This window comes from Strigops habroptila, chromosome 1, assembly GCF_004027225.2.
Source record: "Strigops habroptila isolate Jane chromosome 1, bStrHab1.2.pri, whole genome shotgun sequence".
Taxonomy (NCBI): domain Eukaryota; kingdom Metazoa; phylum Chordata; class Aves; order Psittaciformes; family Psittacidae; genus Strigops; species Strigops habroptila.
In genome coordinates this window covers 27,111,621-27,135,645 of record NC_044277.2, presented here as the reverse complement: position 1 = coordinate 27,135,645, position 24,025 = coordinate 27,111,621, and the positions used below count along the sequence as shown (strand labels likewise).

At 37.8% G+C, this 24,025-nt stretch overlaps 1 protein-coding gene across 1 annotated transcript; it reads left to right on the top strand.

Moving 5' to 3' along the window:
• Positions 1-2,463: 2,463 nt before the first annotated feature.
• Positions 2,464-22,125, top strand: ATP6V0D2 (ATPase H+ transporting V0 subunit d2). The gene is made up of 8 exons (XM_030507410.1): positions 2,464-2,670; positions 9,559-9,730; positions 11,597-11,775; positions 14,370-14,449; positions 16,297-16,374; positions 19,612-19,788; positions 21,155-21,232; positions 21,762-22,125. Exons 1-8 carry the CDS (start codon positions 2,541-2,543, stop codon positions 21,921-21,923), a joined length of 1,056 nt encoding a protein of 351 aa, XP_030363270.1. The 5' UTR covers positions 2,464-2,540; the 3' UTR covers positions 21,924-22,125.
• The last annotated feature ends 1,900 nt before the right edge of the window (positions 22,126-24,025 follow it).

Here is a 24,025-nt window from a genome sequence, read left to right as displayed (position 1 = left end):
TCCTGACAGTATTTATGGATCTTGTGGTAGCACTTTCTCACTGGAGGATCACCAGTAGTGGTATTTGCACCTGCCAGACAGTATTCACACGACCCCGAACCTTACTAAATTTAGGATCTATTGCAAAGCCTTTCTGCACTGGCTCTGCTGTCTGAAGGCTTGGAAGCTCGTTGGCAGCATAACCTTGGACTGCCACCAGCGGGATATGTGCCATGTTCTGATATGCTGCAATTGCAGCTGGGGGAGGCCTCAACTCAGCTACTGCAAGACATTACTTGTTTATACAACACACACTTTAGAGATGTGGGGGTTAAAACCAAACACTCTTCTTAGTGTACACAATGATGAGTCCCTCATATCATTATCTCTCCTTGTTTGTTTTCATTGAAAAAATTAATATCAGAGGCTGTCAAGGGAAACATGCTAAAACAATGATGATGACAACACAAAAAGGCAGATTTAAGTTAAAATGTGGGTGTCTTCATGTGTCAGTAAGGAAGCACTGACAGTGGTCATGTATCCTGAAAATCTCCCTGATTTTTGAAACATCATCAACAAAATTCTTCTGACAGCTTCTTGCACGAGGAGGATCTGAGCACTGCTGACATGCAGATTTGAGATACAAAACCAAACTGTTTGTGTGTGGGAGGGAGCTGTTTTATTTTTATTGTCTAATAGGCCTAATCTGTCGTCTTCTTTAGCTGGGTTAACTCTGCAGTGCCAAGAACTGACCAAATTAAAACTGTAAGCCTGTAAAACTGAAGGAGTGAACTTCAATACTCTAGATACCCTTTGAACTCTCAACTAACTACTGCTCGCACATATGAGCATGTGATTTTTTTTAACAATGTCTAAATGCTGTCATTATTTCCCCTGTAGTCAATTACAAGCATAGCAATAACCAGCCTGGCAATTTTAACCCCGAAGGAGCAGTCAGTATTACCACCCTGGCTCAGCCTGGCCTGCCAGGTGGCTCATGACCACTTCTTGCCCACTGGAGGCTTCTGGCCAGCCAGCCAAGAAGCCAGACATGTAGTGACCTTCCTAAAGGAGGTCACAGGTGGCTGCTTGGGCAGCAAACACCCAGGCACCTCATGCCTCATTGTATGGCCTGCAAAGCCTTGCTGTGCCAGGAGCAAGGCAGTATAGACAGGAATCACCTGGTGAGTACTGAGATGTTATCAGCCTCTCAGCTCCCAGGATAAGGCAAAGGTCTCATAGTCACAGCCTTGTCCCTATGGCTGTCAACTCACAGCTCTCGCTGCAGCCACATTTCAGCACAAGGGATCAATAGAAAAGCCACACTGCATGTCTTCAGCTGACAAAATACACCAAATGTGTTCAGACACTGAAAACTGAGTCTAAGTGTTGAGATGAGGATGGCAGACAGCTGTTGTAGCTTCTGTTGCTGGTGTTGACCCTCCAACCGCGCAGCAGTCTTCAGACACCTCATTGCAACATTCCAAAGCTCCAGTCAACTACATATCTAAATATTGCCTCGTGTGTGATAAGACTTTCCCTTCCAGTAAAGCTTGCAGTTGTGTCGCATACACTAGTGAATTTAGGGAGAAAAAGAACTTTTAGTGTTGATTTCAGAAGCATAGCCACTTTGAACCATCAGCTTAAGGCATCTAAATCTGAAAGGCAGCAGACTTAACAGTTCAGTGTGAAAGTCACTGATATATTTACCAGTTTTGAATTTAAATTGAATCAAAATCAGGAAGTCTAAAAAGGGTCTAAATTTGCGTTACTGAAAACAATCTTTATTTTGTAAGAGGAAAAACAGTAGTTTTTTCCCACATCTTAGTGAATATAACCAGAGTATTTTATTGGAACTTGGACAAACTACAGTTTTAAGGTCAGTTCTGGATACTCACTTTAAAGGCTAATGAAAGTCAAACCCTCCAAGAACCTTTCATCTATGGGCATGATCTAATGTTCATTGTGATTATTAGAAGGATCTTATAAATCATATACATATTTATTGATAGAGATGAACAGCAGAAAACTTCCAGCAATAAAAAACATCGAAAAACAAAAGGTATACAGAGACACAAAAAAAACCCTCTAAATTCCTTGAATAGGCTACGTTCTACCACAGCCCACCATGTTAGTGTAAAAACATTTTTTCAATAGGTATTCCCATATAACTTCCTGCTTGCAACACATTTAAAAAAATGCAAAAATGCTATCAGGCTTTGTAATATGCTTTCTTATTATGCTGGCAGTACAGAGCATTCTTGTAAGCAGTGGTTAAATCTTATACTTCCTTTTTGGCTTCTCTTTCAACAACAGTAGGTTCATTTTCTGGTTCTCCAGGAGGGAGTTGGTTTTGCTGGCTGGCTGTTGTGTAAGCATCAAGTATACTGGAACTACACTAGGAGCAAGAAACAGGAAGAAACCAGTTGGTAAAACACAATCATAGGCTGGCAGGAAATCAGTAACGACTTGTCACTCCTTCCAAAGAGGAGGAAAACAGTTGGTGGCAGATACTCAGTACCATCAAGTATCCAGCAGAGAAATTAAATCTCCTTTTCTCCATGCCAGGATACTCGGAGTTTTACTTCAATGTGGACCATGGCTACTTGGAGGGTCTGGTCCGAGGGTTCAAAGCTGGGATCTTGACAAGTGCGGACTATGTCAATTTAGCACAGTGCGAGACACTAGAAGGTAAGTCTGCTGGTTTATTTTGTTTAGAAAGAAATACGGTTGCTTAGACCTTTGAAAAAGGGAAGGTAAAAGCCTGAATTATTGAGAGCTTATCTGAAAAAACCAGAGATAACCCTGATGTCCTTTGAAGAACTGTTCTCGTATTTAATAGCTTTCCAGAGAAATTACCCTAGGATTGCACAGACTGTGATTTGCAAGGCAATCCAGATGATGAGGTTTTCTAGTTTACTGATAAGCTTTGGAAATCTCATCCATAGAGTTCCTATGGAGACTGGTAACCTTCTCAAAGATTTTAACCACGCTATAAAACTGTTCAAGCACAGAAGTTTCATATCATTTAGCTGGATAAAATAGTTCCCAAAAATCTTACTAAAAGCTTACCATTTGGCTCCAAGTTTCTCTAGAAAAGTTATAATTTCAGTACTTCACTACTTCACGTTTTAGGGCAGCGAGGGACATCATACATTCTACTTACCAGGAAAAGAAAACCTGGTAACAAAGATAAAACTGAACTATTCTCAAGCTTTAAGAAAAAAAAAAAAAAAAAGGCTTACTTCAAGGTGACTTTGCCACAGTAATAAAGAGAACGCACACTAGTTTCCAAAACAGCCTTCTGTGGCCAAGACTGGTCACAGCCTGATGAGGACAGACTTGTACAAAGAATCATATGACAAACCTTTAGTCACTTGGCAGGAAAAAAAATGCCACAGAAAAAAACCCCCACCTTTCTACAGGAACATAAAGTTTCTTTCCCTGACTCCAAAATTAAGGCTATCATTGCACACTGAAATAATTTCTTTACCATGAAGTTTACTAGATTAATTCGAAAAAGGAACAAGGAGAAATAGTAAGTTCACTCTGTTTTAAGCATTGGTTGCTTTGTGTATGCAGTAATGGATTTTGGGAAATGAGAAGTTCAGAACCTGATGATTCCCATATACAACAGTTTCGAGGCTGTCTAAACTATTAATGTAATCAAAACATAAGCCTGGGAAGGTTGCTTGCCATTCATCTTGCAGATTAAAACAATTACATTTAAATAGATACACGTAGGTATTTAACTGTCAGCAGGATAAAGTTCCTCTCATAGTTACACATTGTCAGTACAGTCAATGGGATCTAGAGATTTCAACCAACCAAGTGCCTGTACCTACTTCAGCTGGTAAGCTGGGGAGCTGTGTCAGATCTCCATTTCATACAATGGCAGTTTAGACACATAAACACATGTGGACACTTACTCTGAGAACTGAAATCTATTGCTTATGTCAGCTAGACAAAATCAACAGTTTCTGTAGTCTATTTGTACCAGCAGTTGTGATCTATGAAATGTAAAGACTCTACAGACAGTCTTGATATTGAATTTAATTGTTTGAGTCAAAAAGTCCTGCTCAATTAGTTCACAGACTTTGGAAAAAGCTAATAGAGCTTCAAACATCTCTAAAAGATGCAAAGGACAGAATGGTGGAATTATTAGACCTTGCTCTTACTCCACTTGCTTATGCAAAGGAGCTCAATAAATTATGTCATCAAAAGCTCCATGAAGAAAAAAAACCCTGATAAAATCCTTGTTACTTCTGAATAATATGAAAATGTACAGGCTTAAATACTTTCTAAACACACAAGAAAAAAGCAAATTTTCCCTCATCCTTCCCAGAAGAATACTCGCACATGCTAAGTTAAGAATAGTTAAGAAAAACTATCTAAATTTTTAGTCATGCTGTGAGAAAGTTATTTACAACCAGGAAGTAGTTTTCAAACATTTCTGAGATATATAACTTTCTTTTTATTAAGAGCTGCAACAGATGGACAGTTCAAAACAGAGAGATAAAATACTTTTCCAAGTAAGATTTATAGCAGAAAGAACAATGACTTTTTTATTTTTGAACCTTCTGCTTTCTAATGTTCATTCAATTTTAGAATACAAATTATTTCAGCAACAGAAGCAGCAGCCTTCATCAATCCACCTACAGGCACACCTCTACTACCCACTATCACTTCCCTTTTTCTCGTTTGCTACATCCCTTTCTCCATTGTAACACTTTCTACATCTTTTAGAGAGCTACCAGATTCCCACCAGTTATCTACCAAATGTATTCTTTATAATGAAAATATGAGAAGTATCAGATTTGTGCATGAGGCTAAACACACTTACCTCTCTAACATACAGGATGCTGTAACACTGAATTTGTACCATAAGCATACAGTGCACCAAAACACAGACCCTTACCTTTAAAGTAAAACATAGAGCTTTATGCATACAATTAAAAGATTCAGCATGTGGATTTGTACTGCAGTACTGTTGTGCTGTCCAATAGTGCCTTCAGTTCATGTCTTCACATTAAAAGGTAATAAATTTACTCCATTCTGCATTCTGTCACACAGCACCACACCACAAAAACTGGCCTAAGTTAAAAATATTATAAATATGCTAAAACAAACAAGCAGAAATAAAACCAAAACCACCTCAAGTAACCCATAAATAGAATAAAAAAGATCTTTTAATTTCAAAGTGGTTTTGATATCTCTAGAGGGGAAACCTTAATGTCAGTACAGAAGAACCACAAGAAAAACCGTAGGTTAGTGCTTTACATCTGCTTGATCATCATAAAGTGTAACACTGAGACAGAAAGAAAAAAAGAAGGATGTGAATTGACTTACGATACCACCATGTCCTCTCAATTCAGGGCCGCACAGAGAGGACAAGAGGCCTTCAGCTTAACTTAGACATCCTTGTGGGCTTGTTTGAACTATTATAATTTCCATGGAGCTACCCCGTATGCTGCAATGCTGGCTTGAAACCTCTGCAACACTGCATGCTACTAGTTTGGCCCTATGTTTCAGGGGAATGGGATCCCCAAAGGAACCCTGCTGTCAGTCTTTGGAGTAGAATATGGGGGGTGTTAAATTCTTTCCTTGCTTCCTTGTGTGATGGAAAGACTACTGCTCTTTAGATGGGAGATTTGGTCACAGAAGGACAAGCAGCCCAGCTCTGCTTCTGCCAACACTGCTGAAATAAGTTCACTTAACTACCAGAGCCAGAACACACCAGCACACGGTGGCTGAAATAACAGTGTAACTAAAAACATGGTAGTGGTCTATTCAGGTGAGGAGTCAGACAACGCACCACATGCTTGATGCCAAAAGACCAGGTTCACACCTTGTTTAAGTTCTTGCAATACTCCTTCTTCCTCTTCAGCATCATGTTGAATTAGTCTGACTTTGTGCATTAATTCCCTTTAGACAAACTTTAGTTGTGTTTGGCCGCTGTTCAATTTGAGTAAAATCATGTGATTTTACTCAATGATGTGACATTATTTAAAGTCATACATTTCCCACATATAATTTTCCTGCATATAATTGTAAGACGAAATACAGATGCAGATGGATGACAATAAGACTGACAGCTGAAATACAGGAATTTTCTTTCCTAGTGACCTTGTGGACATGCCCAGAGTCTTGTGCAGGTCTCCAAGAGCCCCTGAGAAAATGAGCAGCTACCATCACTAAAAAGTTTTGGTGGACAGGAATATCTAAGGCCCACGTAACGCTCAGCCACCTTCTGCCAGGTCATCAGGTCACATTACTCTTACAGGTGTCTGACTGTGCTAAATCCTCAAGTCTTATTATAAATACCAACTGCAAAGGGCAGACTATAATTTAAGACCAGCAGAGCAGACTCTGAGCTGCACTGAACTCTGTCATGGTGTGAACTCTGATTGTGACATTCCTGACTGATATTATATGGTATCGGAGCTTCCGGATGACTGTTTTCTCAATGCCATGAGATAGAGTTTAATTTTGTTTCTTACATACAGTATGCATGCTGGTGTTTATTACATCAGTTAGAAGAAATACTTTTATAAAGCAGGCCGTGGAACTGACAGGGTCATAAATTGAATGTTCCTGGGCACAGTGTTTCCTCCACAGCTTTTGAGAGCCAGGTAAAGCTATTTAGTGTTACAGCCATTATTTTTCGTGCCTTACATTAGGGCATGGTTTCTGAAGCCACTTAGTCAACCAAAGAACTGAGGAAGGTAACACAGTCTTGTCTGTTCTCAGTCAGCAGTTTTGGTTTCTGTTCATCCCATGATGATGTTAAACACACTCTGGAATGGTCAATGCTTGGGACCTGAAAACCTCTATGTTTGAAATTCATTTACAAAGAATGATTTAAGGCAGATATTAGTGGCTAGTCTGAAAAGGAATTGAGGAAAGCTGGAATTCAGCTCTCTGCATGTACTGATGTAGTATTATTTGATCCCACCATAGGCCAAGTATTTTTAATTTCTTTGCAATAAAAGAGATAGTAATCAGTTTTCACAGCAAGTGTAGCTGTGATATAAAATATTAGTGATTTTTTAAAAACATGGTCTTACAAATTTAGGCTTGTTTTGGGGCATAATTCTGCATTTTTATTTATCTCTTAATCTTGCTTACTTTTCTTTCTTTCTTTCCTAAATTAAGTAGGTTTGCTTGTTTGTTTGTTAGGGTTTTTTTAATAGCACAAGTTCAGTCTATTGCAGGACATTCTAGAGAAATGCTAACAAATACTGAGTGCTAGCTGAGTAAGGCTGTCACATCCAAGAGTCTGTCGATGTGATTTGATATGAGTTTGATGGATGGACTATTTTGTGGATACGGAATTGGCTGGATGGTCACCAATGGGTAGTGGACAATGGCTCTGAGAGACCGGATGCCATCCAGGGGGACGTGGACAAGCTCAAGAAGTGATCCCATGTGAACCTCACAAGGTTCAACAAGGCCAAGTGCAAGGTCCTGCACCTGGGCTGGGGCAACCCCCAGTATCAACACAGGCTGAGGGATAGAGGGGTTGAGGGTACCCCTGAGGAGAAGGACTTGGGAGTACTGGTGGACCAAAACACAACTAAAGTTTGTCTAAAAGGAATTAATGCACAAAGTCAGACTAATTTAACATGATGCTGAACAGGAAGAAGGAGTATTCCAAGAACTTGAGCTGGACATAAGCTGACAATGTGCACTTGCAGCCCAGAAAGCCAACTGCATCCTGGGCTGCACCAAAAGGACCATGGCCAGTGGATAAGGGGCGGTGATTACTCTTCCCCTGCTCTGATGAGACCCCACCTGGAGTACTGCATCCAGCTCCACAGTCCTCAGTATAGGAAAGATATGGACTTCCTGGAGTTGGTCCAGAGGAAGACCATGAAAATGATCAGGGGTATGGAACACCTCTCCTATGAGGTGGCTTGAAAGAGTTGGGGTTGTTCAGCCTGAAGAGAAGGCTCCAGGAAGACCTTATTGCGGCCTTTCAATACTTAAAGAAGACTTATAAGAGAGATGTCTTATAAGAAAGTCTGTCCAATAGGAGAGGGGGTAATGGTTTTAAATTAAAAGAGAGGAGATTCAGACTAGACAGAAAGAAGACATTTTTTATGATGAGTGAAACACTGAACAAGCTGCCCAGAGAGGTTGGAAACATTTGAGGTCATGCTGGACAGGGCTCTGAGCAATCTGATCTAGTTGAAGAGGTCCCTGCTCATTGTAAGGGTGGGTGGAATAGATGACCTTAAAGGACCCTTCCAACCCAAACCAGTCAATGATTCTGTAACTAGTGAAGTGAGTTCAAGTGGCAACCAACCTGCGCAGAAAACCCTGAGGGTTCTCTATCTCAGTAAGGTAGAGTGCTAGATGTAGAAGTTTGAATTTGCAGTGTACTAGTTCTTTTGCTTTAAGTCTTGGTGTAGGTAACCTTACTGCATAGTATGAAAGAATACACATGGGGAAATAGGAAAGAGTAGCTACTATACTGATAACTGCACAACTTGCTAACTGCATATTAACTTCCTGTATTTCAGTCAGTGGGAGTGTTTGCTGCCTTTTCCCTAAATATGCAGGTTTTACGTGGAAATCTAACCATTATGAATGCCCAAGCCATATAACATTATCCCAATCTATAATTTATAGTAGTTTTAATATAGCATTTGAACATAATTATGCAATATAGCAGGGGCTTTTCTAAAAGTAAATATTACACTGCTTTGAACACTAAGAATCGTTTCAAAATCTTATTTTTGCCTCATGGTGGAAAATGGCTAGCAGAGGAAATGTGTCAAATGAATTCTTTGATATTACGAAAGTGTCTTTCAACTTTGTTGCCCAAGCAACATATTTTCCTCAGTTACCAGGGTCAGAAGCTCAGACAGAATATGTCACGATAACCCAAACTTCTGGAACAGCTTCATAGGATCTGGGAGTCGCAGCCATAAATCAAACAAAGCCAAACCAGAACTACTAAGAGAGTGTAACTCTGCCCTTTCAAGTGCTCCACTGCAGAAGCCATTTGGAGCCCAGAATCTGAGCCAGGGAATATGTGTTCTCTCTTCTTCTTCAGGCAACCTGATAATATGAGATTGTAATATTAACTGAGATTTAAATGTTTCATATGAAAATTCAAGATCTTAACAAAGTTAAAGGATGATTCCTATTGATGCATAACAGTCCACAAGAGTGCAGGAGACAAAACAACAGATGTATTATAATGGTGCAAATCAGTGAAATCAAAACATTGAGCAAACCCAACTGGGAAAGGGTTAGGGACAGAAGTAATTAATACTGTACCTGTTGCGGCTGGTAATGAAAGCTGCTGGTGAAAGTCCAGACAAAGGTGTAAGTTATTTGTGCTTTCCTCTGGCATGCAGTAACTCTTACTGGTAGAAGGCGGAACAAAAATGCATTACTTATGCATTTACTCTATATTAAACATATGCCCAAACCTTTTCAATAGAGTATAAAGACACTTAATCTGAAAGTATAATTTTAGAAATTAACATGTAAAATGTTATTTTTATTTGGTTTGTAGGCAATATAATGACAGTTTATTCTCATGATCTTCCCTGAATCTAATTCCAGATCTGAAGTTACATCTGCAGACTACAGACTATGGCAACTTCTTGGCTAACGAAACTGGCCCTCTCACTATTTCCACCATCGATGACAAACTGAAAGCAAAGCTACTTGCAGAATTTCATTACTTCAGAAACCACGCTTTTGAACCACTCGCCACATTTCTGAATTTTATCACGTAAGTAGTATTACCACATAGCTCACCACACAGACTCAAAAACCACACAGTTACCAGTTAAAACAGTGTAAATATACTGGAATTTCCATCAGGTTTCAAAAATAGCAAAATTACTTTGATACTGCAACATTTACATACTTTATTTGCCAAAATAAGTTCCGAAAAGATACATATATGAAGACCTGTTGCCTTTGCAAATACTTAAAGAACACAAGCAGATTTTTTTTCTGTATACAGTGGCAGGAGGAGTGGTAGAGATTGATAAAAATGGTTTTAATTTTCAAAGATCATTTAAGTCAGAGAACTTGCAAAACTTGAGTTTGTAGGGGTGACTTCTGCAAGATTAACAATTTCATGATGTCCAGGGCAGTAATTTAATTCCTAGGCATGTGGCAAGTTCTAGACTTTTTTAAAAGGGGAAGACAACATACCATACACCTACCATACTTTTCATACCATCTGAACATTAAAAACAGTTGCGTATTGCAAGGTACTAAGATCCAAGTACCTTTTTTAAAAATGTAAGTGCCATTTGATGCCAGATGAATAGAAAGTTCTGGTCTCAATACAGTCATAAACAAAAAAAACTTGTAATTGAATGGCTTAACTAACTTTAGGAACAGGGATCTAACAGAGTAACAACATGGATTAGTGAAATGTCAGAAGGATATTTTACCTAAATGACATTCACTCCCCTTGATCTTATCTTTTCACTATATTATAACAAGAACACTAGACTGGTCAGTCTACTTTCAAGGAGGTTTTGTATCATAACGGCAAAATAAAGTACCATTATACTTTTATCTTTTTTTTTTCCTTTTTTTTTTTGTCAAGTGTAGCTGAGCACTTTTAGGATCATATATCAACAGGATCTTAGAGACTGTCCTCAGAGAGCTGTGACCTGTAGATAGTGTTTACAATTTGCTTCTGGGAAATGAAAGTGAAAATAGGAAAATTATGGCAGCTCTTTTCTCACACTGACTGACTTGCATGTGTACACGTATAGGCACAAATTCTGTACACTGTTGTTTTTTGAATAATGGAGACACTAGTTTAAGGTATTTAATACAATTATTAAATCATTGAACTGCATTTCACCAGATCCTTGAGCACCCTCACAGATTTTGTGTGAGATCATATTAATCCCTATGTCTCTAGCTGTGTTCAGAATCAACAACACAAGCTGAAGACTGGCATCCTTGTTATAAGCATCCCTAGGGAATAGCTTTCCCATTTCCAACTCACTGACAAATCTCTCATCAGCCTCTCTGACAGTAAAACTAGTAAGAAGCTGATGGAAAACTTCTACTGAAAAGAAAACTTAGCAATAAAGAAGAAATCTGTGAGAACCTGTTCTTAGTTTCCTCGTGGGAGGATGTCTATTGCTGAGTGAGAAGAAAACCCTAAGATTGGTTCCCCTGCATGAACTCAGCAGTTTTAGTGCTGAGATTCCCCCACATTTCTCTGTCCAGATAGTCTATAGGAAACAACAAAATCCCAAACTAGAGAAGCTGCTAGCTCAGGTGAGCTAGCATTTTGATACCACTCACTGTCACTTGCTATAGCAAATCTACATTTCACAGCTGTTATGCTTATTATATTCATGTTTCAGTTTCCTGTTCTTTAAACATACCTCTTTTCCAAACCAGTCATGTGGTTTAAAACTGTGTTACTTACTTGCTGTTTAAAAACTTTTGCTTGTTTTTGATGAGACATTGATACATAGCGAATGTACAAACCTGCAAGTATTGTGCTTGTTTCTGGCTTTAGTATTTTTACTACTTTTCAGAACTCTTGGTTTGGTATTTTTTCAAAGGAAAATTCATTTTAAAGATACATTTCTTTTCCTTTTTCTTTCAAATACAGATACAGCTATATGATTGACAACGTAATTCTTTTAATAACTGGCACATTACATCAGCGGCCCATAGCTGAACTTGTTCCCAAGTGCCATCCACTGGGGAGCTTTGAGCAAATGGAAGCAGTCAGCATTGCCTCAAACCCCACTGAGCTGTTCAATGCAATTTTGGTTGATACACCATTAGGTAGGAACACGAAATTATTTCTTATTTGCTTCTTGAAACTACTCATTCTATATTCTTAATGACATCTCAGATGAAGTAACGTGTTTTCCACTGGGTACGCTATGGTTTAATAACACAGAACATGAAGTGTGGATCAAGCAGTTCTAAAGTGGTGTTCTAGATATTTTCAAGTAACATTTAATAATAGGTATTAACCTTCGGTAGCAGACACAAAGAAGTGTAATGGATATCTTTTACAGCCAAAGCAGCCACTGATTTAGAGCATCTACATTTTTATTTCAACACCTGCATTTATAACTAAAAAATAGCGGACAGTTACTAATAAATATTAAATGTTGTGGTAGAACCTAGATTCCCTCTTGGGATTTGGACAGGATTCAAACACAAAGAAAATCATTATTTTGAAGAACTAAATCTAAAAGCAAAACAGAGTAAAGGTTGGGAATGCTGCATTCTGAAACTGGGATGAAACTCTGCTCAGTGTGGTGCAGCACCCAATACGAACCAAAATTAACAAGCTGTGGGGCAGTGCTAGGAAGGGTACGGAGAATAAGATGGAACTGGATGGATTTAACATGTATGAAACCACTGTGTGCTCTTGAGTAGTGTGAGTGGTTTTGGGTTCTGCTTCCTCAGGAAGGCGTGGTGGGCTGGCCCCACAAAGTGGGGATAAAATGGGGATAAAGGAGCTTGTAGGTTAAGATCTCCTACAAAATACAACTGCAGGCAAAACAGACTTAACTTGGGTAAAATTAATCTAATTTATTGTTGATTAATACATATAGAATTAATTACCGATCCAGGCATTAGGAAACAAACAGAAAAGAAAGAAACATTTACACACTTAGGGAAAACACCTTTACTCCTTCCTTTGCCACTCCTTTGCTCCAGGCTCCTTTCCTCTGCCCCACTGTTATCACCGCAGGTTACACTCCATCCCTTTGGAGAGGCAATGAGCGGCACAAGGAGCAGGGGGAGTTTACAGTCAGTACGTGGCAGTTTCTCTCTGCCTCCTTCCTCCTCACACTTACCGTCTGTTCCACCAGGGGCTCTCCTTGACTGCAGTCCCTGTCAGGAGTATCTGCTCCAGCACAGGTCCTCCACAAGCAGCAGGGCCATGGTGCAACTCCTCCTCCTTTGACCCTGGTGTTCCCTCTGCTGTTTCTCAGTTTTTCTTTCCCGCCTCCTCTCTACGTCCTGCATTTTTTGCCCTTACGTAAATATGTTTTCCCAGAGGAACTTCCCACTAGGCTGAGGAGCTTAGATGTCCCCTGTGGTGGGCCCAGTGGGTGGAACTGTCTGGAATTGGCTGTGTCTAGCACAGGACAGACCCAGCCTCCACACAAAGGCCACCCTGCAGCCCCTAGCTGCCAGCGCCTGGGCACCAACAGCCCATACAGAGAAATCAGAGGAGGTACAGAGCAGGGCAGCTAAATGAACAAGGGGATAGCGCTGACGTGTGGACAGACTAAAAAAGCTGGACTCAATTTGGTGAGGACAAGGCTGGAAAGAGATATCAACAGTGTTTACAAAGTTCTGAGGGCAGCAGTTTGACCACAGTGAGCTATGAACTGTTGCTTACCAAATCCTTTAGAAGAACAAATCCCAGCAGAAAACTGGTTTTACAAAACACTTTTTACACATCTGGTAGAAAATTTCCAGATTTTTTCTTTTCTTTTTTTTTTTTTTTTTGCTAAACAAATTTGTAAAAGCAGAGACTAGTATCAGATCTTTAAAAAGATGGGATGAATTCACGGGCAATGTATCTACAAAGATACCATGCAGGGCACTGTCAAATCTACACCCTCTAATGTTCTTCATCCAAAACCTGGATGCTGGAACAATAGGAAGGGAGAAGACCACAAAACACAGCCAGGCTCACATGCTCTCTCTAAATACCATCTTCCATTGCCACTGTTTGAGACAACACTCTCTGCCATGCAGCAATGGTCTGCTCCAGTGGCACAGCTTAGGAGCAGTGAGGGATTGTCATGCTTTTGTCGATTATAAAGACAGTATTTTTATGCAGTCCAACTGCACAAATGGACTTCATCATCTGCCTCGCTGTTCAAAAGCTTTCTCTCTAGCTAGTTCTGCAGAGGACATAGAAGCACAAATGGTCAAGGTCAAAGCTTTTGCCCCTTACTAGTTGCAACCTGTTTCCTTTCCTCCACTACAGACATACCCAAAGAGGGAAAATGGGAAAGAGGATTTTCCTTAACAATTGCAGAATACCTGCATGATTTAAGACAAAAATTATCTTTCATGTGCCTCACTAGAAAATCTCCTGATGCCCAGACCACACACTTCAGAGAAGATTAGGGCTTTCATTAGCATTTTCCATCTGATTTGCTCTGGAGATGTGGGCTTTAGCTGCAGCATGATTGATTCCCCTCACAGCAGATTCACATTAAAAAGTGGGGAGTAGGATGATAACGGGAAAATCAAGAGGATTTTTCTTCCTGTCCGCTATATCAGTCTTGTACAACAGAAACCTCAGATCCTTACTCATACACTGCTGAATGGCAATAGACAAGAGATGCTTATTATTAGCATGTAGATTTATACTGCAATATAATAAACTCTGCTTTCAGCTGCTTTCTTTCAAGACTGCTTGTCTGAAAATGACCTGGATGAAATGAACATTGAAATAATGCGCAACAAACTGTACAAGGCAAGTTCTTGCAACATAATAATAATATCTGGGGCTTTTCAAAGTGTCTCAGAAGAGGAGATCAGTATCGTTAATCCTGTTTTATGGATGGGGAAACAGAAGCATGGTGGGATAAAGCAAGCTGTCTAAGGTCACCTGGCTGATGACAAGTCCAGGAGTCAAATCCAGCTCCTCTCATTTCTACGCCACTGTTTGGAGTGTTTTCAAATTTTAAGTCTGCATCCAATTTCTAATTTAATACCTTATTAAAGAAAATGCTGTAGATGTCAGGCTAATATCCAGATCCATTTGTTTACGAATAACTCAGTTATCGACTGAATGCCAGAGAACTGTTAGCTCCTAAGTGAACCTAGACAGGATTTTGGCTAACATTGATTTTTATTTGTAAAAGGTAAATGTGATTTGAAAAGCTCTGATTGCTTCGAGTCTAGCTTTTTTTACTTAAGGTTTTTGTATAATTTTCTTCCTTTTTAAATTATCTTTGGCATTGCTATAGAACACTGCTCTAAAGATATGCATCTAACATGTACTGTGCATTTTTCAATGTACTTTACAGATGTTGGCACACAGGTCAATACTCGTAGGATGGTCTCTTTAAAGGCTATCCATATTTCATTTTGCTATAGGTTCATCCCAGCACATTCTCTCCAAATGATTTTGTTATCTTGTTTTCACAATGGATACCCCACGCTGCAGGAAGTATTCTTACAGTGATCTGATTGGAGTAGGAGGAACGAAAAAAAAAATCTTCTGTTTGCCTTACAAATGATATTTATAAATTCCCAAGCCAGTATTTGATTCTTAAATATTCTGTTACTTCCTCTCATTCAAAACAACATCAGTTATGCCCAAGTATTTGAATTCTTTCACAGTACTACTACAATAGACACTTTTTCCATTTGATAACATGTAGATTTGATTCTCATATCCTGTATGGATGACCATACATTTACACAATAATTTATTTTTTTTTCTTCTCACTCTTCTAAGTATCAGTGGGATCATTCTGTAAACACTTCTAAATTATTAATATAGCCTTTCTCCTCTGCTTCGTCTGCCACTGATTAGTTGTATTTCAGCTCTACTATCAGATAGCCCTATGCAGAACCTAATGCATAATCCCATGCAGCAGATCCCCCTTGAGATGTCCCTATTTAAAATTCACTTAATTGCATAGTTAGTGACAGTTTCTTTTAACAAGATTGTGTGATGTTGTAGCAAATACATTTTGATAACATAAATGTTTGCTAAGACGGTATTTTGGGGGATGGAGAGGCAGGGGGTACAGCATCTCTGAGATATTTAGGGTCCTTCCTGGCAGGTGTTTTGAAATGGGTATGAAGGCCAGAACCCTTAATAGACCAGAGGGCTCTGCAGACCAGTATTACAGAAGCTTTCTTTGCTGTTTTGTCCTAATCCGGGGTTTAGGGTAGAGCAGTAGGGATTAGTTTGTGCATCCTCATAGCGCTGGCCCAACAGCTGTGGCATATTCCCAAATCTCCTCCTCCACAGTATAAATGCAGGGTTTCCTTCAGCCATCTGCTTATTATGCAGTGGAAGCTCAATGGAGCTTGAGTGTTCCTTCTTTAGAGAGCAAAGAAAACATAGTATTTGTTCTATAGCAATTTTTGAAAACATTTGAGCCTATATTGTAATAACTAGACAGCTGCATTTCAATATTTCAACTTTCAATCCAGCAAATTAATTAAGCACATACTTGAATTTAAATTCATAGGTAGAATTATCAAATTTAATTGAAATATATAAAAATTAGGTTCATGACTATGTGCTCTGCTGGTCCAGGTCTTAAGCAGAATCTAAAATATTTCTCTTCTTCTTTCATGTAGTCTTATCTTGAGGCATTTTATAAATTTTGTGAAAAACAAGGTGGTTCTACAGCAGAAATAATGAGACCTATTCTTGAGGTAAGAAAAATTCAGTCTTTGTACATGAAAGTACTCCACAATGCTTTGATTATTAGGTTACTTTGTTTTTCCTGCTTCTTCTCTTTCCATTTGCAATGTTACTGGTCAAATGTTTGATTCTCCTCTGAATAATAACTGTTTTTCTAAGATGTAATGGAGATTTTATTCTAGGATGACTTTTATCCCTTGACTAGAGATGCAGCTAGTCCATTACCAGGGAGGAGTTGGCCTCAGTTAATATTTTTCTATAATGGGTAGCAGAACAGAATAAATTGTTCACTAAGCTCAAACTGTTGCCCCTTAACATTTGTCTGTATTATGCAGAAAAACTAAAAAAACACAAAATATAAAAATGTATTATTATTACACCTCCTAGCTCAAAATTGAATTTGAGATAGCTAAGGTCTGGCATTACTATATATTTACTAATCAATAATCTTTAAGCTTCATGGCACTATTATGTTTGTTTACTCTCCTATTAATGGTTGAAGTTATAGTTGAGTAACCTTTGAAACTAGTGTCATACGGAAAAGTCCAACATTCCACGTTTTATTTTTGTCTCTAATCAGGACAGTTTTTTTTCTTCTATGACATACAAAATTCCTAACATCCTCCTCCCCAAATCATACCTGCAGGATAGTGACTGATACTTTTGTATCTGTTATTGTAACAAAAGATGCAGAAATTCCTAAAAATTCCTAAAACTGAGTTCTCAGCATTCATCTATTTTTTTTACCCTCATGGGGTTTATCACATGTGGTTTGAGAACCAGATCACCCATTTGCTCCCAGGAGTGGTTTTTTTTGTTCTGGATAAGCAAAACTTACACCCTGGAAACTGAACAAAATTCCCTGCACTCTGATGACATCGTACTAAAAGTCTGCATTATCAGGGAGAGATGATAATCCTGGGAACTCACTCCTGAAGGAAGAATGAGCCTAAATTACATTTTATGAAACCAGGGGATTGCAATTTCATTTTTTACTTAACCAGGTCATAATGTTTCCGTTTATGTTCAAAAATATTCTTAATCACGTTAAACTGACCAGAAATTAAGAATTTTGAATATTCTTTTCTGAGAAAATGAAAATCAAGAGATTGGCTGCAGAGGTAAAGACTTTTTTCCACAGTTGATTCAAGATTTTTCAGAAAGCTCATTTTTAGCTAGAAATTCTGCTGAGAGCAGATTATTTACCAACTTTGGTTTAAGAATGTTGTAAAACAGTTTGGCCTATGATAAGCTGCTTTAAAATCCTTATGTAACATGAATCAGCTATGAGGATAAACTTTTTGTAAATGATTTCTTTTTCTATAACATTTTAATAATCTGAAGACTTACATGGAGCAGATTGCTAATGGTTGTATTCACAAAAAGCCAAAGTTTAATTATTAAAAAGAATGCTCGCTATTTATTTTGTAATCTTATATGTAAGACTATCAACCTGACCCTCCCAGAATGAGGCTGAGGTATTTAGCTCCCCAATGCCTTGACCACCAGTCATAGTGCCAACCTTCCACATTAAAAGTACTGCTGATCTCTCTTGCACCATGGAAGAGTGGGGAATGTGCACCATGTTGCATGTTTAACCCTGAATGTGCAAGAAACTTCAGAACCTCGTGCTAATTCTCAAGTAGCAGACATGCTATTTCAGTTTCCCATATGGAAACTAAAGCACTTAGGAAATGGTCATCCTGTGACTCCACCTCTACCTCCAGCAATCAAATAGCCCAAGTCACCCAGTAATTGCCTCATGGCCTTACTCACTATGGAGAACTTCATGTGCCAGTAATTTGACGAATTCATATATCTGTATGGATGGGGCTGATCCTGCAAATTTTCTCAAACTGGGAGCCACCAGAAGTAAGCCCCAAACCTGCCAGCATTAGCTGCGATTGCATTTGAGCATGCTTTTTTTCCAACAAATTACAAATCTAACAACTAAATTCTACATGGCTTTAACAAGTTGAAAAAACCAAAGCATTTGTCCTTCCAAACAATTTCACTGGGGCTGATATGCCTGTTCATATTAATAAGGCAAGTGAAATTTGGCCCTGTTATTTATTAGCTAGAAATCCTTTCAAGCACACTTATTTTCTTCTCATTATTTCTCTATTGTTTACTCATTTTCCTTACTCTGAAGTCAGTGCCAGAGGTTCAGCTGAGTCCCTGTTATAGTGTGTTCCAGTACACAGGAGTAGGGTCTACGAATATGTGCTTAACTGCTGAAGTCGTAGAACTGTGTTGCAACTGCAGTCTTATTATGCAACAGAAAAGAGCACCTTTCTGCTTAAAACAGTTCAAAATTTTACAGCATAAGAAATTTTGCAAGCTGCCTAAAATGTGGATATACTGTATATGCTTCCTTTGAAGATCCTTCTGCGTAATCTCTACAATTAGCAAGGGCTCTGCTGTTCTTACAACATGAAAGTAGGTAATAAAGAAATACAACCATAGTCAATTTAGATCTCAAAAGAATAGATTTAAATCAGACAGAATTGAGATTATTTTTATTTACCATTATATTTTTAATTCATACTGTAACAATGACAACTGAAATTTTGCCTTGTACAAAAGAAAAACCTGAGATCTAGACATCAGAATGACTTTCAGCTTACTGCTGCAGGGAAAATACAGATACTACAGGCACCTAAAGCTGGGAGAAGAAATATAGCCTTTGATTCTATGTGTTAAAAATTAACTGGTATTTGAAACACTTGAAAGCTTTAACTTGGCAACTAAATGGCCCCCTCCACAGTATTAAACTATCATTTTAAATATGTGGATTCAGAAGCTTTTTTTTTTTTCTTCAGAATTTCCATTCAGCCTTTACTCTTAACAGCACTTTGAGTTAATCCAGTACTACTGATTCTTGGTACTTTCCTGTATTATTTATAAGAGTAATATTTCATAACTTCAGAAGGGTGTGTGACAAGATTTTCTGTTGTCAACATCTGGATAACTAAACCAGGAAACGAGGAAGTAACAGATATTATATTTTCAGTGAACAGGATAAAAGCTGTGCTTGCAAAACACTGTTTGATTTTCTAGTTAAAATTTAACATGTATTTGCAAATAAGGATTTACGATTTTTAAAATAAGGTATGTTTCTAATGCTCTGAAGTCCACTTTTTTTTTAAAGTTTCCATAGTTCAGCTTACTGATTCCCCCCATATCCCACCTTAATTTAGAATGAGATCTCTAATAACACCTCTTTGTTCTTTGTTTTGCATATTAAGTTTGAGGCAGACAGACGTGCCTTTATCATCACCATTAATTCATTTGGCACTGAGCTGAGTAAAGATGACCGAGAGAAGCTGTATCCAACCTGTGGGAAACTGTATCCAGAAGGCTTACACCTGTTGGCCAATGCAGATGACTACGAGCAAGTGAAGTGTGTTGCAGATTACTATGCAGTATGTAATATAATTTCAAAGCCAAAATACAAATACTTAACATCTTTTGACATCAGCAAAATTTCAGAGTATTCACATAACTTAAAAGCATATTTGAGACAGAAAAAAAAATCAACGAAGATAACAAAGATCCCATAAAGACATATATGGAATCAAAGGCCTTTGATACGAAGACATAAGATATACTATTACCTTAGTGTGATACAAAGTTCTTCTTACAGTGATGTTTAAATAAGACCAAATCACATTCTAATAAACAAAACGTTTCTTACTTCATTAACCTTCCCAAATTGAGTTTTACTTCACAGCTGCTACTTCCAAGATTTTGGAGGAAATGCGTTAGTCTTTCTAAAGTGAGCTGACCAAGTAATTCATGTCACAGATCAGTGCAAACCTGATTTACTGCTAGGGTGCTGTAAAAAATGCCTTTCTGAAAAGTTTTCTCTAAATCACTGATTGAATTATAGAAGTAGATGAAGTTGTTAATATTGATGCAACTAGTGCTGTTATTGAAGATTAATCAATATGCAACACTGAATTAACTGTGGTACTCTGACTGCCTATATTATTTAAGCTACCTCCATGTAAGTACACAAAACAAAATTATATCTGGTCGTCTGCTTTTTCCACAGAAGAAACAAAGCTGGAGATGCACATCTGTTCCTGTGTATAAGCAGAATGTTAGAAGCATATGCCACCACGTCAATGTGGTACAGAGAAAGTCTATTCATGTGATATGATACACACATGAATTTCAGAACCACTGTACTAGACTTATACTGCACTGCAACTTTATAGGAAAAACTAAAAACTACACAAATGCACAGAAAAGCAAGTTACACAGAAATATAACACGTAAGAAATGAAAGTCAAATATATCTGTGCAGAATATTCCAGGATGACATATCAGACTAATGGATTTAGATACACTATTAACACAGATAAAGCAAATCCAGCTGGCTACTGGAAATAAAATGAGCAGCCGTGTGAGGATCAGAGTCCAGGTTTTTGGCTCCATTTACAGCTCTGGCTCTGACAGATAGTATTTGTACAAGAAGTTCAGTGCTCTCTGTCCAAGAGAGTGAAAGGTCATGTGTCATTCTACAATAAGTCTCTTTTAGTGCCTTCAGTAAATTAAGTTGTAGGAAATGACAGTAAGAAATACAAGAACAAACATGATTTTTCTTTCTTTTGCTGACTATATGCTTTTAACTTTTGATTTATGTAGAACTGTAATCTGTGCATGAGTTCTTCTGTACAGGAAGATTACTTAAAACAGATTAATTGATAAAGTAATGTAAGGTATCTGTGCTGCACAGAATGCAAAAGTACCTCATTTCCATTGGGTGGTTGTTTATGCTTTTAGGAATACAAGGCTGTGTTTGAAGGTGTAGGGAGTGGCACTGGAGAAAAGACACTGGAAGATGCATTTTTTGAACATGAGGTAAGAGCTTCTAACCACAAAATACCAAAATGAAAGTTACCTGGATTAACATTTAAAACAAGAATCAGGTGCTAGGCTTTTGATTCTACTATACCACATCCTTTGGCTTTATATTCAAGAACTCAGTATTTCTATGGCTGTCAACAATTGGCTGAATCATAATAGAAGGATTTACCTTTTTAAATAAAATAAATCCCAGGACTTTCTTCTGAAGACTAGTTACAGAACTGCCGACCCAGATGGCCTATCCAAAAGCCATCTCATATAAACCGCTTAACAAAATTTCTTTTGAAGAGTCTACTGAAGCAGGTATTTCACCACTGTCTTTTACTTACCTGTGATGTCGCTGTAGTCTATTACCAAAATTAATCCACAGATGACATTTCAATTATATTTATATTCAAGACACTCCTAAATCTAGTCATGGTTGCAAAGCTACATAGAAATCCTGATCATAAAAGCTATCATAGAAAAATCACATTTGCCTTCTTTAACATTTATCATAACACTTGTTTCAACTTTTCCACAGGTAAAGCTGAATGTGCTTGCATTCAACAACCAGTTTCATTTTGGAGTATTTTATGCCTACGTAAAGTTAAAGGAACAAGAATGCAGGAATATTGTGTGGATTGCTGAATGCATTTCTCAGAGGCACAGAACCAAAATTAACAACTACATTCCAATTTTCTAAATTTGAGAATTGATAATCCTACAATGCTTGAGAACATGCATTATTTCGTAGGAAAGAAAAATCTTATTTCAAAAGTTAACTGTTATCAGATGTTTTAAATTATATTAATGATCCTCCTTCATAGTTTTTGTCAGTAGATTTGTTTCCCACTCTCCCCATTTTAATTTAACTGATCAATAAAAACTTCCTGTAAGGTCTTACATACATATTCTTTCTCTTTTGTGGAAGTAAGCTTTACATTAATGATGTTTGAAAAAGCTTTTTAATGGCTTAATTTTGAATTAACTGTTTTCTCAAAGGGCCAACTAAACCACTACTTCTATCACACACGTAGGGCCTTCTTCATGGCATACAAGATTATATGATGGACTTAAAACACAAATAAGAGAGAAACTTTAGGGTTACCCTGAGATTTCCCCTAAGGAATCTCAAGAAACAGCTTCCTGAATCTCTCTAACTGTGACAGCTCTCTGCAGCTCGATGTAAACAAGTAACTTCATTTTAATGAAAATGTTTTCACTTATTCTTTGATAGTCACGTGAGGAGCACCATTAGTCTCAAACAATGGGTATCTGATCTACTCCACAGCAATACAAATATCTCCTCCTAGCACACCAAAGACACTGTCTTCATGTATGCACTGGGAAACATTATGAAACATGAATGAAAATACCAGCCAAGTCTGTATCAGTTTTACATCAGACACAAACAACACCAGCTCTGAGCTATTTGAGGACCTGGCTAAGATTGGTAACTAAAAATACAGCAAACAGTTGAAGACAGATTGTAGCAGAACAAGATTAATTCTGCTGAAGAAAAAGGAAGGATTTTGAAAGCTGTATCAACATTCTGCCTTCCTACTCCATTCAAAAAATCTGCCCTTTTATCTTTGAAATGGGCCATACGTTGATTTTCTGCATGACTCCCTAGTTTCAGGTTGCACAACAGCAAATCTCAATCTTCAGCTGACTATGCTTCCAGTAATATGATACAGAAATAAAATCAATTTCCTGCTGAGTAGACAGAAGAATAAAATATATCTCATTTCAACACAGAATTATGGAAAACATCAGGCATCATGGTTTTAAGAACTGAGATTAAATGTATCTCTATAATATACACATGCATTCATACAGGAAAAATAGAAAAAAAGTTACCATTTTTACAGCTAAACCCACACTTCTTACATTGTAAATGTAGCCAAAGGGTTATATCCCAGAACATCCCATATTCATTTAATAGAGAATTGAGAAGATTTTTAATATTTTGCTTTATGGCGAATCACAGAGAATCTTACATTATTACTTTAAAAAATACTTTTCATAGACTTTCCTTTAGAAATAATTTATTAGGAATTTAGACAAACTGTCTTGAAAGAAATAAGTATATAAGAAAACAATACAAATCATATTTCTATGTTGAGGCTTCTTTGTTTAATAGATCTAGTAATTCAGAAGCAAAAAAAACAAACTGAACTGTAAGATTTGTGGATTGCAATTTAATTTTGTCATGTGTAGTTGCTTCCTTGCACTGCTTTTATTATCTTGCAATTCTTAATTTGTATTTCCCAGTCTAATCTGACCAACATTTTCCAGTTCACACTTATATCACAAACTATTTCACAAATTGCAATGAAGAAAGTAATAGGGCTATATTGTTTCAAATTTGCATCTTTCTGTAATTTTTAGTAATTGCATTAAAAAAATTTTGTTGTGAGCAGAATATCAAAGTTAACTGGTCTGGGACACAGAAACTGAATTCATACAATTCAGCAGAGCGCATGACTACTTTTTCTGTACGGATAAATCAAACCTCCCTACTTGCACAAAACAAATCAGCTGGCTTTCTGCCAAGAATTTGCTGAAGTGATTTGAAGGGGAAAGAATCTGCTCTCCACCCTAAATCATTCTGTGCCAGGGAAGATATGCAGCTGCTATTGCTACAGTCTGTGGATACTGTTAGCTCAGAAAGAAATGAGCAGGAGCTGCAGCGTACATGATTGTGTTGTTAGCAGAACTGGTTTTCAGACTGTGAAAAGGACAGCATCAGTGTTGATTGATGCTTTTCTGAAAACAACTTTCTAGATATTTTCTAAGTAAGGA

Bases quoted from the DNA above. Each gene is read 5' to 3' on its own strand.
- ATP6V0D2 (XM_030507410.1), top strand. From the start codon at position 2,541: ATGCCAGGATACTCGGAGTTTTACTTCAATGTGGACCATGGCTACTTG. The intron at 9,731-11,596 runs GTAAGTAGTATT...TTTCAAATACAG, and splicing joins ACATTTCTGAATTTTATCAC to ATACAGCTATATGATTGACA. The intron at 21,233-21,761 runs GTAAGAGCTTCT...ACTTTTCCACAG, and splicing joins ATGCATTTTTTGAACATGAG to GTAAAGCTGAATGTGCTTGC.